Below are 16,108 nucleotides of genomic sequence, written 5' to 3'. Positions count from 1 at the left end.
ACAAAGTACTAGAAATTTCAAAAATTTACATTCAAACGAATAAAATTCATGAAGTAAGACACTTCGATACTGTTTTTAAATAAAGAAAATATTAAGCATCGCACAAGGTTTGAACTCAGAACCTTTCGTTTAGCAGCACAACACCTTAACCATTACACTGACGTAGCTTGTTATTCGATGGAATACCTGGAGTGCTCTAAAACTGTACGCAAAATATCGACAAACACTGTTGGTATGACTATGGATTACTCACACTTCGTCGAAGTACAATAGGAATTAAACAATTACCGCTGTTCTTTATTGTGAAAAAGCAGTTCGTGAGAATGATACAAACACTTTTCCTTCCTATTGCCTGAATTAGGATGATTATTGCTTGTTTGGTTTAATTAATTAATAGAATATGAAGCAATTGGTATAAAGAATGCTTTTTCCATCTTTCTGTAAAATAAAGTCTGCTATCAAGACATTGCTTTCGTTCTATTACTTTATTTATGACTGAACATTTCTAAAACTGAAGACACTCGTCCGTGCTCTGCACTGCAGTCAAGCTCTGGCAACGTCGTTCTCTGTTCATTGGCTGACTGTGGTTTGTGACGTCAGATGCGCAGAACGAACCTAAACTCTGCTGGCATCATAAATGATGCGCACTATAATAGCTACGACTGTAATGGTGGAATTTATGGCAGAAAGATTATGTAAGAGCAGTAACACAGTAAACATGAATAATATTCTCCAGGTGCAAGTAACAGATTTTAAGTACATTATATGCAACATTACGCTGAATTATGAAAGCAAACTTCTCTAGAATGTGTGCATTCATTTGAAGACATATTGAGGATCTTTTTAGTATACAACAACAACAACAAAATAATCAAACCAACAGAAGATAATTTGTTTATGAAGTTAACACTCGAGTATCACACAGAGGGAAATAGCAGTCCAGATTGCCCAAGGCAAAGGTAAACTGGTTGATTGGAACTGGAAACAATACCTAACTTGTGACTGTTTGATGGTAACAGATTGAGCTATATACAGTTCGTCAAATTATTTGAACCTTTCGCAGGGACCTAGATGATGAATCCAGCTGCATCCCAGTAGGGTTTGCATGAAAATATAAACAGCAACTTGGAAGTACATGAATGTTAAGTAGAAGCAGTTTTGCTGCTTAAAAAAAATAATAAATAACATAAAAGAAACACACACACAATTTGTGTCTCAAGTTGTGTTCATTATGGATTCCTCTTATATGTGCAGTACTTATATTTGTCGGTGGTTTCCTCTGCCCGGCAGGTACAATCTGGTGGTGGCGGACTTAGCATCCCAGCAGGCACTTGCGAGCTGCACGCCCTGCCCTCACTGTCGCAGTCATCGACCACCGGAACGGGGGCGGGCCGCGGTCTGGCACTGGCCGTGACTGGCAATGACGGCGTGCACGCTGACGTCGTGTCAGCCGTCACAGTCGAACTGGCCACCTTCGACGAGGAGGCCGTAGCAAATGCGGTGCCACTGCGTGCTGAAAACACAACAGCGGAGCGCTTCCTGGCGGCCCACTACAAGGCTGCTGTTGACGCATTGCGTGCTGCTTTTCCTGCGCCTGCCGATGCACCACTGCTCTTTGGCCTGCAGCAGGTCGACGCAGGGCTCGAGATGGCCGTCGCCGTGCGCTCCCAGCAGGTATTGTCGAATCGGTGGATTGTGGCCAATATTTCTTGAAATAATCAGCAACCAGTTGCACAAAAGAAATTTTATGTCCATTACCAGTTTCAGGCACCTACAGTATTACTCCTCTTTTACACTTTCAGGGGTTCGAAGGGCTGGTAGTGTAAAAAGGGGTAGAACTGCTCTGTAAAAGCCAGGCGAAAGTTTTGCAGTGCCTATTGATATATAATAGTATGTGTGGGTCTCATTTCTCACACTTACCTCAAATATCCCGTGAAAAGCAATTGCGATATTGCTCTGCCTTTTTGCTGATATTGCTCTGCCTTCTAATTCTGTTTATTTGCTGGCAAGTAGAACAGTATTAGTAGTTGAAACATTATGAGATAGTCTTCCTGTGGGCTGATTCTTGTGTTCTGCTTCAATTTTATAACATTGAAAATGGAGTTATCCATAATGGAAATCTTATGTCTTTTTAAGAAACTTTCAAATTTTATCAATAACTCAATATTTACAATTAAAAAATCACAGTTGCAAGAATCAATGTTTTCCACAAAAGAAGTCCATAATAGATTTTTGTTTAGCCCTTTTGTTTGATATGCGCTTAATCTGTTTCTCCAATTCATAAAGCGTTTCGAGCATATTTCCACATTCTTCAACAGAAGAAAAATATCTTTTTAGTTCCTCAAATGCTGCAGTTGCCTGCTGCTGTTCGACCTATTACATCAAGTGAATGGTCTACTCCCTTAGTTATAGTGAAGAAACTGCCTCTGTGGGGATTTTAAAGTTTCTGTGAATACACAATCTACGGGTACCGTACCCAGACGAACTCTTTGCAGAGTTATCACATGGGCAACATTCTCAAAAACTGACTTGTTAGATGCCTACTTACAACTCCCTTTAGATATCGAGTCACTATGTATTTTAGTTGTCAGTATTGCTTTTAGTCGTCAACACTTGCAGCCTTATGGAGTCGCCAACACTCCCACTATTTTTCAGTGTTTTTTGGAATAACTTTCATTATCTGTGCTGGGTTGTGCAAACTATTTGGATGACATTCTAGTTTGTGGTGTCTCCACTGAGGAACATGGACAAAATCTCCATACTCTTTATTTTATTTATTTTTTGGTCTCTCCTCCAAGTGGCCAAATTGAAGTGTCATTTAGAAAAATGTCCATTTTTTTCAACATTCTATCATTTATCTTGGGTTTGAAGTTTCTCGTGAGGTTCTCAGAGCCCTGTATCAACATCTTTGTACTATTGTGTCTCTTCCGTGCCCTACATCAGTCAAAGAACTTTAGGTTTTTTGTGGGCAAAGTCGCCCACTACCATAAATTTTGGCCTAGGGCAGCCACAGTCGTGCAGCTGTTACATGTGCTGTGCAGAGGTGCTTAGTTATGCCAGTTGCTGGAATTTTCCACCATTAAGAGCATGTTGCAATGTGCGTGCTGCTTAGTGATGTACCAACTAGCCATCCATTTAATCCTTGCAATGGACACTTTACAGTATGGCTTGGGGACGATACTGGGTCATAGATATTGTGATAGTTCCAAGCGGCCTGTTGCTTATGCCTCAAAAACACTGACTTCTGCTCATATTAGGTATTCAGTTAGAAAAGGAAGCTGTGGCCATTGTATATCCTGTGAGAAAATTCCATGTTTTTCTCTACAGTGTCAGATACCGCCTGGTCACCGATCTCAAACCGTTGGTTTCCTTATCCATACCAAGTGAGGTGGCACAGTGGTTAGAACACTGGACTTGCATTCAGGAGGACAATGGTTCAAACCCACTTCTGGTCATCCTGGTTTAGGTTTTCCATGATTTCCCTAAATTGTTTCAGGTAAATGCTGGGATGGTTCCTTTGAAAGGGCACGGTCGACTTTCTTCCATAATCCGATGGGACCGATGACCCCACTGTTTGGGCCCCTCCCCCAAATCAAACAACCAACCAATCCTTATTCAGTCCTTCTGCGTCATTACCAGATAAAGTGGCACATCACATTCAACATTGAGCCCTTCTCCTTTCGTGTTACAACTCGAGACTGGAAAATTTCAAATGTTTCAGGAAAACTTGAAAAAAACACTCGAAAAATCTCATTTTGTCCCAGTAGATGAAATGGTTTGTTTACTGAGATATCATGTATCGTCGATGGCTGGGTGCAGCAGAGTATGTGAGCCGCTTCCCTACTCCCTCATTCTTTCTGTTTCTTCCCTTTCTGCCACTCCCCTCAGCTTGCAGTCAATGCTGCCACCATTTATTGCTGCTAGTCTAGCAGCTGCCAACGAGAGGCAGGGAGGTGTGGTTTGTTTGGATCTGATTCTCAGAGACTTGATGCAGCGGCTGGAGACAGCAGTCATGTGTGCATGAGCTGTGTCCGAGTGATTGTCTGAATTTGCGTGTGCTCTTGTTTTCTGACAAAGGCTATGGCCAAAAATTTAGTTGTGAGAGTGTGACTGTCTTTTCTATGTGCCTGTCTGCAGCTCAGTGGCCATCTGTACAGTGAGTTGCTACCTATGCTATCATTCTCAGGGTATTCACTTAAGTTATCTGTTGCATGGATTGATCACTGTGGTCTCATTTCATCAACATGGTGTCTGTGATGTACATAGCTGGCCAAACCAGTGGACTTCCATGACGAGCCAAAACCGCAAGCCATATCTGTGGGTATCTGTAACGAATCTGGCCTGCCAATCTGAAGCCCATCATTTCCCACTAATGTACAGGCCCTACTAATCAGATCTAGTCTCACCAATCTGCCTGCAGGCCAGGTCTGTTTGTGTGTGGAATAATGCGGCGGATTTTGCAGTTTATCCAAGGACCTCAGGATTGCGGTGCTTCTCAGCAGGGCATAGGCCATAGGCAATGGATTTCAGGAATTGTGACTGTTCCACCACAAGTACATTGTACTTTGAAAGTAGATTATATTTATTACAAAGTATGGATGATAAGAGGAAGAAAATTGTGGCAGTCACTGGCAGTTTGTACACTATGTGCTCAGCTATTTCTTCAAAACAAAGCCACACAATACCTGTAAAATAATAGACATAACACAGTGGGTAATAACCGGCAATAACAAACGTAGTAGATCAGGTTACCTTCCATTCGGAAAGTGGGTGCACTCAGTGACTGTTATGTGACTTATAAATTATAGATTGCAGCAGTCAGTCATCCTTTTTTGGATTTTATTACACAAATCCAGATTTCGGCTAGTCTCAATGCATGTAAGTCCCAGTTGTTCGGGCATCAGTCACAGTTCTTTGGGAAAAAAAAAGTAGTGGAACCAACAATTTATTGGTAGTCACCTATAGTGCAGGTTTACACAACTGCCTTATACACATCTTTCAAGAGGCCTACTTTTTCTGAGGTTATTTCTGAAATCAGTGAAGATATTTTAAATCTGTCTTGTGGCTTCAATGAAATGAGTGTTTTTGCCATCAAATCTGTTTCGTTTTATTGAAATAAAATAACAGCAGTGGTCTTAATGAAACATATATATCATTTGGCTTGCTTTCTCCATCTACAGATAGTTCATTGCAAAAGATGTTGATGTTAGTACTTAAGATTTTTGCTCACATGTTTAGAAATACATTTTTTTTTGTCAACTTATGTCTTTACTTACCCTTGAGATCTCAAAATTTGTCCCCCCCATGGGGCCCCACAGCTTTTTTGTGGATACGTGTGTGGCGCACATGGGTCCCTATGCTGCCCTAAGCTGTTGCAGCCTTTATTCTTTTCCAGGCTGCTTTAACTTCCCTTTCCTTCTCCTGCCCTGCCCTTCTTCCTTTCCCTTTGCCCCTTCCTTTCCTTATCATGGTATTCTTCTTTATGTCATTCCAGCTATCCTCATGCAGTTTTGGCTTGTTGCTTTTCCTCTTCCTTTTTGGCTATTCTTTTTTGGTCCTCCTAAGGGGTTTGCCTAGCATCCCCAAATTTGAAATCTGTAGTGAGAGCCAAATGGGAAAGAACTCCCTCTCTAGCATTTTTAGTTTGGGTTCTCTCCCCATTCTCCTCCTCCTCTTCCCCTCCCTTCCCTTCCCTTCCCTTCCCTTCCCTTCCCTTCCCTTCCCTTCCCTTCCCTTCCCTTCCCTTCCCTTCCCACCAAAGCCCTTTTGCCTCCCTGCTGGGTCACCAGCTGAGTAGCCAGTCTGTGTGTTGGGGCTGTTGTGTACCTATCTGGCTGAGCCCCCTGACACTACAGGGATCACACTGCCGATACCTGCACTGCGAACGCCTTGTGCAAATCTGGCAGTGGTTGCCCATCTATTCTGGGATTCAGAACTCCTGGCAATGACTGCCCTGCCAGGTGGCCATTACTGTGGCTGGGTGGCACCCACAAGGTGAGCCCCTGTTCGGAGTGGGTGGTGCCAGGGCAGATGTTTGGCACACGAAATGTGTTAAACTCTCTGGCGGCTCTACTGTGGGCACGTCTGTTCCTCATCGTAGTTCTGTCTCGGTTCCTGTTTCTGCCATCACAACCTTATCCTCCTTGGATCACCCTGGGAGGAGGGCCACACTTGCTGGCTTGGGGCAAAATCCTTTCCACGGTTCCTGGTTTGTACCAGGACTGACAGGGAGACTTTTGCCATCACCAACCCCCCCTCCCCTTTTTTTGTGGAACATATTGAAGACAAGTTCAGAAAAGTTGAGTCATTAAGCAAGATGAGACCTGGCTCTCTCCTTATAAAGACAACTTCTGCCAGTCAGTCAGCCTCCCTCTCTGCCTGCGACCGTTTAGGAGACATCCCTGTGGCTATCGCTCCTCACGAGTCACTCGATATGACACAGTATGTAATTTTCCGTAGGGAATTTCTTCTTCAGTTCAGTGATGAATTTATGGCTAATCTGGAATGATAAAGCTTTCATTTCGTCCGGCGTGTCCAGAAATACTCTAAGGACCGTCGTGTAGACACTGGTGATTTCATCGTGGCATTTGAGGGGGACACCCTGCCCGAGAAGGTCAAGGTAATGGTGTACAGATGTGACATCAAACCTCCCGTGCATTGCTTCCACTGCCTCGAGTTCGGCCATATGTCCTTGCGATGCAATACCACTTCCATCTGTGGCTGCCCTCTTCATGTCAGGAGCCCTTGCGCCTCACCTCCTAACTGTGTAAACTGCTACGGTCTCCATTCTCCCAACTCACCGGGGTGTCCAAGTTTCACAGACTTCACCCTGTAAATTCTTTTCTACCATTCCCTCAATTACGTCTTCTCCTCCTCACCTCTCGCCCTTGCTCCCACTCTGCCCCCCTTCCCTTTCCTTAACCTCAGCAGCTCCCACCCCTTCCTCCTTCCCTTTCCCCAGGAACTGCTCCTCCTCCTCCCACTCCTCGGAATGCGTGCTCTTCTCTGGGTCCTGCTAGGGATAGGGCTCCATCTCGGAACACCCCTCCCTGCCAATCTCAGTACGGTAAGCTCGTACCCTCGTGCCAGAGGAGAGACACGTGCTCCGAGGACCCAAAGTCACTTCAATACACACCGCCCCCTGTTGGGGAGTGCCACTTTGTCGGGTAGAGGTCTTCTACTAGACCAACTTACTACAGACTTTGATTTGTGTCTGCTCAATGATACCGCTACCCACTTCAGTGTCGCTCATGGCACCTTTACTGCTATTGATCTCACAATCTCTTCCCCTGCTCTCATGGCTTGCCTACATTGGTCACCCTATGATTATCTTTGTGACAGTGACCTCTTTCCAGTGATTCGGTCATTACCCTACTACCACCAGGCAGATAGGCTCCCACGTTGAGCATTCTGCATATATATGTCTGCTGTGCACTTTGAGACCTCTGTCTCGAATTGCGTTGATGCGCTCATGCAGGGAATCTCTGCCACTATTCTTCACGGTGCTGGCACAGCTGATCCCCTAACCACAGGTCCCCCACATCGTCAACCAGTGGCGTGGTGGACCGAGGACATAGCAGTCACTTTCCAGGGCCACGAAGGGTGCTGCAGCAATTTAAACAACACCCTCCTCACTTTTAAGTGTCTCCATACTAAGGCCGCTTACCTTATTAAGCGGAATAAGAAGGAATTCTGGGAGCACTATGTGTCTTCCCTGGAGACATGTGGCTCTTCATCGCAGGTTTGATCCGAGCTCTGTAGCCTTCTGGGCTGCCAGCGACAGTCAACTGTCCAGGGGCTTATCCTCCAAGATGCTCTGTCTACTGATCCATTGGTCCTTGCAGAACACATTGCGACACACTGTGCAACAGCGTCGGTGTCCTCTTCCTATCCTGCTACCTTTCTCTGGCAGAAAGACAGAGTTGAACAGACCCCCCTCCGTTTCAACCCTCACCGAGCTGAACCCTATATTAAACCCGTCACTGGATGGGAATTCTTGCAGACTCTTACCTCTGCACACGAGACGGCCCCAGGCCGGGATTCCATCCACAACCAGATGATCCGACACTGGGACATTACACAGAAGCAGCTGTACAGCTACTGCCCAATCAGCCTGACAAATGTACTTCGTAAACTGCTCGAGAGGACGGTTAGCTACTTAGAGTCTTCAACCGCATTTGGTTCGTAGGTACCTTCCTCTCACAATGCCGAGACAGTAGAGTTATCGCTGTCCTTAAGCCTCTGAAGAACCCGACGTCTCTGGACAGCTACCACCCAGTTAGCCTGACAAACGTACTTTGTAAACTGCATGAAAGGAGGGTTAGCTTCCGATTCTGTTGGATACTTGAATCTCGGAGCCTTTGTCCCCTTACCAGTGTGGCTTCCCGGAAGGATTACCTCCAACTGACCATTTACTTAGATTGTAAACTGCAATCTGACAGGCTTTTACTAACCGTCAGCACCTATAAGGCATACAACATGGCTTGGCACCATCACATTTTAGTTACCCTCCATGAATGGTGATTTTGCGACCCTTTTCAGACTTTTATTGGCGAGTTTTAATCCCCCCAGTTCTTCTCGGTTCAAGTTGACACTTCACTCAGTTCCCCTCAGATTCAGGAGAACGATATCCCACATGGTTCTGTATTAAGTGTCACACTCTTCCTCATAGCCATAAATGGGCTTGTGACCTTTGTTGGCCCTCAGGTTACCCCAGCATTGTATACCGATGATTTTTGCATCTGGTGCAGCTCCCACTTGGTAGGGTCTGCTGGGAGCTGGCTCCAGGGTGCCATCCGATGGATGTCTCCCATGGCTTCCAATTTTCTGCCTCTAAAATTCAGATTATGACTTTTGTCGTCAACCCATAGTAAACCCTAATTCAGAACTTTATTTAGGTGACTAGCTCCCAGATGTTAAAGCACAGTCCCGTTTCTTAGGCCTTATTTTTGATAAAAAGCTGACATGGCTGTCCCATATTCACCAGCTGAAGACCACATGCATGCAGAAGCTTAATGCTCTCCGCCTCCTGGGCCACACACCTTGGGGTGCAGACCTTGCTACTCTTCTCCATCTTTACTTTGGAAGTCAGGTTTATGTGTCAGTGGCTCCTTCCACTCAGAAGATACTTGACCCTGTCCATCATTGTGGGGTGCATCTGGCTATTGGTGCCTTTCGCACTAGTCCCGTTGACAGTCTCCTCACAGAAGAAGTCCTCTTTGCAAGCAAGGGGCATCTCTCTCCTGATCACCATCCATAGGTGGAATTGCCAGTTGGAATGCATCTCACTTTGTCGGGATCTCCATCTCCACTCACTGAAATGCGTCCTGTGTATTTCCCCTCATACCGCCCCTTGGATGGTGCCTAGACCACAGATTAGGACAGACCTGTTCCAGAGTCCTAAGGTCTCTGTCGCCTCTATGCTTTCTACCCTTTCACGTCTCCTACTGGCGTAGAACACCAGTTATTCCTGGAATCATGAAATGTATTCACAGCAGAGCTGCTAACCATCAGCAGGGCCCTCTATTTTGCTACTCAGACTTCCCTCCACAGTGTTTTAACATATACTGACTCAGTGGGCAATCTGCTAGTCCCATCATCGTTTGGTCTCTGCTATCCATGACCACCTCTTGTCACCTGGCCATGCCGCCTGCTCAGTTGTCTTTCTCTGGGTTCCAAGTCAGGTGGGTATCCCAGGGAATGAACTGGCTGACTGTTTGGCTAGAGAAGCCTTTCATGACTCCAGGTGTTGATATGCAGATCTATGTCAAATCTGTCTTTGCCCAAAAGTGAAATGACATATGGTGTGCTACGGCTCTCAGTAATAAACTCTGCACAATCAAGGAGACAACTGCACTTTGGTGCTCTTCCTTTTGCTCCCCTCAGACGGAGTCCACTGTTTTATGCCATCTACCAGGCTCACCCATTGTTTCCTCCTGCATAATGAACCATATGTGCAATATGATTGTGGAGCCAGACTGATGGTATCCCACATGTTGGTGGAATGTCCCCTTCTTTGGCCTTTCATGCTAAGTATAGTCTTCCTTAATTTTAAAATTAGCAGACAATTCCTAGATAATGGAACTGGTCCTCAGTTTCCTCTGTGAAAGTGGTTGTTTCCAGAATTCGAATTGAGAACAGCTGCCAATATGAGTAACGTAGAAGTAAATAGCCTCGGAGTAGTGAAGCAAGTCTTCTGGTCCGGACTGTATACCAATTAGGTTCCTTTCGGAGTATGCTGATGCATTAGCTCCATACTTAACAGTCATATACAACCGTTCGCTCGACAAAAGATCCGTACCCAAAGACTGGACCAATATTCAAGAAAGGCAGTAGGAGTAATCCACTAAATTACAGGCCCATACCATTAACGTCGATATGCAGCAGGATTTTAGAACATATATTGTGTTCGAACGTAATGAATTACCTCAAAGAAAATGGTCTATTGACACACAGTCAACATGGGTTTAGAAAATATTGTTCTTGTGAAACACAACTAGCTATTTATTCACATTTAGTGCTGAGTGCTATTGACAAGAGATTTCAGATCAATTCTGTATTTCTGGATTTCCGAAAGGCTTTTGACACTGTACCACACAAGCGGCTCATAGGGAAATTGTGTGCTTATGGAATATCATCTCAGTTATGCAACTGGATCTGTGATTTCCTGTCAGAGAGGTCACAGTTCATTGTAATTTGCAGAACGTCATCAAGTAAAACAGAAGTGATTTCTGGCATTCCCCAAGGTAGTGTTACAGGCCCTTTGCTGTTCCTTACCTATATAAACGATTTGGGAGGCAATCTGAGCAGCTGTCTTCGGTTGTTTGCAGATGACGCTGTCGTTTATCGACTAATAAAGTCATCAGAAGATCGAAACAAACTACAAAACGATTTAGAAGAAATATCGAAATGTGCGAAAAGTGGTGGTTGACCTTAAATAATGAAAAGTGTGAGGTCATCCACATGAGTGCTAAAAAGAACAGGTTAAACTTTGATTACACAATAAATCAGTCTAATCTAAAAGCTGTAAATTCAACTAGATACCTAGGAATTACAATTACGAACAATTTAAATTGGAAGGAACATGTAGAAACTGTTGTGGGGCAGGCTAACCAAAGACTGCGTTTCATTGGCAGGACACTTAGAAAATGTAACAGACCTACTAAGGAGACTGCCTACACTACGCTTGTCCGTCCTCTTTTAGAATACTGTTGCGCGGTGTGGGACCCCTACCAGATAGGACTGACTGTGTACATCAGAAAAGTTCAAAGAAAGGCAGTACGTTTTGTATTATCGCGAAATATGGGAGGGAGTGTCACAGAAATGATACAGGATTTGGGATGGACATCATTAAAAGAAAGGTGTTTTTCGTTGCGACGGAATCTTCTCACGAAATTCCTGTCACCAACTTTCTCCTCTGAATGCGAAAATATTTTGTTGACACAGACTTACATAGGGAGGAACGATCACAAAGATAAAATTAGGGAAATTAGAGCTCATATGGAAAGATATAGGTGTTCATTCTTCCCGCGTGCTATACAAGATTGGAATAATAGAGAATTGTGAATGTGGTTCGATGAACCCTCTGCCAGGCACTTAAATGTGATTTGCAGAGTATCCATGTAGATGTAGATAAGGTTTTGCTTTACGCATGGAGCAGGGGCAGGGTGGTTGTGGTTGGGGCCTCTCTTCATGTCTTCTCAGTCTGGGCCCCATGACCACCCCCCCCCCCCCCCCCCCCCCCATGGAAAGACCACTCGTTTTTTCCAGTTTTTAGATTTGATCTAATCTTTTATGTATTTTACTGTGTGTGTTTTAACTTCTCTGTTTTATAGTTTTGAGTCCCCTGACTCTATCCATCCACTTTTAGCGGACCCTCTTTCTTCTGTGAGAACTTTGGAACGCCCACCCGGCTAGCCTCGTGGTCGAACACACTGCTTCCTGCAGGGGAAAGTGTGCCGGTACCCGGCATGAATCCGACTGGCAGATTACTGTCGAGGTTTGGTGTGCCGGCCAGTCTGTGGATGGTTTTTAAGGCGGTTTCCCATTTACCTCGGCGTATGTGGGCTGGTTCCCCCTTAGTTACACTGTGCCGGCAAATGCTGCGCAAACACCGTTTCCATGTACGTGTACAGCACAATTATTCTACCACACACACATTTGGAGTTACACATGTCTGGTATGAGGCGTTCCCGTGGGGGTCTACTGGGGGCCGAACTGCACAATAACCCTGGGTTCAGTGTGGGATGGCTGGGGGGTGGTGGGCTACTGTGGTCTGTTGTCAAAAATAAAGCGAGCCAGGAGGTATTCAATCCTGATAGATAAGTCTACTGACATTACTCAAACAGGACCTCTTGTTATGTTTGTAATAAGGGGAAAATGTACATGCTCTACTTAGCTCTTTGTCTGCTAATATAATGTACTGCAAGAGATATATATTCATGTGCTGGAGGAATTTTGCATAGGCATGTCATTGATAAGAGTAAATGTTCCTCGGTTGTTAGTGATGGTGGACCTGTTATGACAGGAGTTTGATCTGGGGTGGCAGTTCCTTTTAAAAACAATTACCCCTTATATTATCTGTGCATTTAGCTCTAGCAGTCAGTCAAGCAGCTGAATACTGTTTAGAGCGTGTAAAGTTTCAAAATACTCTAAACAGAGTTTATAGCAACTCTGAACAGTCACCAAAAAATTCCAAAACATTAAAAGATATGCAAAAAATATTTAATGAGCCAAGAAAATATATTATTAGAAACTTTGCCATTTTCTGGCTGTCTTTGGAAGAGGCGGTAAATTCATAGTATGTAAATGGGAATTCTGTGGTATCTGTGCTGGAAAAAGAGAAAAGACGAGTAACTGTTGGCTTGGTAAAAAATGTGAAGTGTGTGAAATTTATGTCAGTATTGTCTTTTATGAAAGATGTAATGTTTCTTCTCAACAAATTGTCTTTGACTTTTCAAAAGTCAAATTTAGATAACAAGCACATGCAGATTTGCGTGAACACTTGCATCCAAGGGCTCGAGGACCTTATATTGAAACCTGAACCAAATAACAGTTCTTTTCTTGATAAAGTACCTGCAGAATTTCAAGAAGGTGTGTCATGGAGACATAATGCGATATTCATTGAATCATAGATGTGTTATTAAGTACACAAATGGCAAATTCTTAGATTAGTTGCTTATAAAGTTAAATAAGAGATCAGGGGATTTAGATAAAATAAGAATATTTAATATATGAACTATTTAGGAAAAGATAGATTGCTACTTACCGAAAGAATACAGGTCAACTAGCAGACAGGCAAGATTAGAAGACGCGCACATATAGCTTTCGACCGTAGTCTTTGTCAGTAAAGAGAGAAACACACACACACACACACACACACACACACACAAAAGCAAGCAGCAAGTACACCTCATGCACACACATTCGCCAACTCCAGCATCTCAGGCTGAAATGCAGCATCACATTGGATGCAAGCAGCAATCTGGAGGTGGCGGGCAAGGGGAAGGGATGTAGTGTATGGGTGAGGAGATAGACAAACGCTGTCTGGTGGAGTGTGGAGCGAATAGACTGCCGACAGGCGTAGTGTAAGGAGGTTCTGGGACGGAGGTTGGGGAAACAGGGACAAAAGAGAAGAGGAGCGAAGAAAGACAGCCGGTTGCGTTGGCAGCGGGCTGTAAATAAATGGGGTGGGAGATGAGAATGGGGAGGAGATGATAAGATGGGTGGAAACTTTTGGATGAAGGATGTGGGACAGTATGTTACCATGTTGCTGGGATAATTATGGGAGCGGAGAACATGTTGTAAGGATAATTCCTGTCCGTGCAGTTCAGAAAAGCTGGTGGTGGAGGGAAGGATGCAGGTGACTTCGGAAGTGAAGCAGCCATTGAAATCAAGTGTGTTATGTTCAACAGTATGCTGTGCCACGGGTTGGTCTACTTTGCTCTTGGCCACAGTGTGGCAGTGGCCGTTCATCCTGGGTGACAGCTGGTTGGTAGTCATACCGATATAATTTTGTCATTGAAGATGGTGTAATACGGCACAAGTCAAATGTGGGGAGAGGGGGGAGGGGTAACCGTAAATTCAGTGTAACTGCAAAAGAATTCAGTACCATGTAACTGGAATGGTTGTTATTGCTTATTACTTATCAGTCCATGTTTGAAAGATGTATTTGAGTTGTAGCTTCATTTCTTGAAAATGGATAGCATCTCACAAGAGGACTTTTTTTACACAGGAAGACATTGTTGTTCAGGTGAAATTAGTGTTTGAAAGTGGAGATACATTCTGGAGAGCGATTGTCAGTGGCGAGAAATATTTTGATATTATTTACATTCCTTAACAGCCTTTAGTATCTGAGTTGCTTTATTTTGACCAACTGGCTGTATAAATCACGATGCCATGCTTCAGACATTATGTGATATAGTGATCAGACATTCTGTGGTTTAGTGATTTCTACTGAAGATTTTAGATTATGTTCTCCTGCAAATGTGAGATCAATAGAATAGACAGTGGCTTTAGGAGCGATTCTGTGATTTTTTAATGTGTCATTCTTTTCTTTTAAAAGAATTTCGTATTGCCAGACTGGACAGAGTGTGGACATTCAAGTAAGTTTTGATAATATTAATTTGACAATGAAGCATTGTTCACTTTGTGTTCTGCACTCAAGGAATGACTGAATTTTAGTTAACTTGAAGAGGAGACCAGAAACACAAAGTGAACAGAAATTGTTACTACTGTAATTTAACAGTATTTTTGAGGAGAGTGTGAGTTTGATTTGACAGGACAGTGAGGGAGGAAAGCTACTGTTCTTTCCCACTCACAGGGCTACCGTGACAGAGCAGCAGTGACGGAGGCGCTGTCGCGGGCTGCACCGCTACTGCCAGCCCTGTCTGTGGCATACAGTGCATGCCGGCAGCGTGCACCCTGCCAGAATGGTGCCTCCTGTTCTGAGGCACTGCGCGTCCGCCCCAACCGCACCCTCGTCTGGGACAGCCGCACTCTCGTCTTTGCCACACCAGCTGTCATCCTCGAGGTATGTAGCAGACCTGAGACTTTTGGACTGTTCCATTTTACATCGTACATTCCATTTAGAAATTTTTGTAACTTAACTGGAGCACTGTAGTCCATTGACAAATTGATGTAAATACAAACCAAACTTTTATTAATTTCTTGAGTATCATTAGTGCTGTCTTCTTATACCTACTACTCAGCTCACCCAAAGTGTAGCTGCTAAACTGAATAACTAATGAAGGGAAACAAATGTGAACACAGGTGTGTGTTACTTCACTGATGTGGAATGTACTGGAAGTGTAAAGAAAGAAGTCTACTTCTAAAAATGATACAAGCAATAGATAAGTTTCAACTATAGAAAAGAAACGAGACTTTTCAAAATGACACTCATTTTGAAAATTATGAAAATAAAACTTATATTGTGACTGTTCAAGCTTTCCCAGTGGATATCTTGTAAATAGTCTTCACAGGTTTGCCGTCGGCTGATGTGCAAATTCCACAATATTTCCTCGAAGCAACTCTCTGACATCTTCAGGTGGCTGAACTTTGCTGGTGGCTAGGTACAACAGACGGTATCCACGCGTGACTGCCCCTGTACATAAAACATGCACAAAGAATGTGCAGGCACAGAAATCAAACACGCACAGTCATTTGCAAATAGATGGCACCATACTCAAATGTCCTCTACCAAAAATCGCAGAGCGGCCCTCCTGCGCGTGCACTGTACTCTATATTTACTAACAGCATGGACCCTTGGGGGACAGCATCTATTGCAAGCCAACACATGCAGTGCTATGTTTGCAGGCCACAAGCTACCATCATCCTGCAAAATGCAGAAGTGCACTACATACGTTAGTTCATAGACTGATCCTGAAAACCTGTTGACTGAGATACAACATTTGAAGACAGTATTCTGACAAAGCGGTAATTCTGAGAGACAGATACGTAATGCATTCAGAGTCAAGCAAGATTCAATCCATGGAGCAGAATGAAGTCACAAAGACGCCCACCACTTTTGCCTTCTAGCCGTATTTTGGTGCCATGTCGTCAAGAACCAGATGAGTCCTCAGAAGATATGACATTAAGTGTGATTTCTGTT

General features: G+C 44.0%; 1 protein-coding gene across 1 annotated transcript in view; it reads left to right on the top strand.

The window, feature by feature from the left end:
* The window catches only part of LOC126195803 (cadherin-related tumor suppressor-like), a gene marked incomplete at its 5' end in the record, with an annotated part of 496,439 nt that overhangs the window by 361,401 nt on the left and 118,930 nt on the right, over nt 1–16,108 (top strand). Inside the window, 2 exons of the mRNA XM_049934438.1 lie at nt 1,291–1,674; nt 14,822–15,031. Coding sequence (XP_049790395.1) covers nt 1,291–1,674; nt 14,822–15,031 — 594 coding nt within the window. The remainder of the gene's footprint in view (nt 1–1,290; nt 1,675–14,821; nt 15,032–16,108) is intronic.

Source organism: Schistocerca nitens, chromosome 7, assembly GCF_023898315.1.
Source record: "Schistocerca nitens isolate TAMUIC-IGC-003100 chromosome 7, iqSchNite1.1, whole genome shotgun sequence".
In the NCBI taxonomy this organism is placed as follows: domain Eukaryota; kingdom Metazoa; phylum Arthropoda; class Insecta; order Orthoptera; family Acrididae; genus Schistocerca; species Schistocerca nitens.
This window is presented reverse-complemented; position numbering and strand designations above follow the sequence as displayed.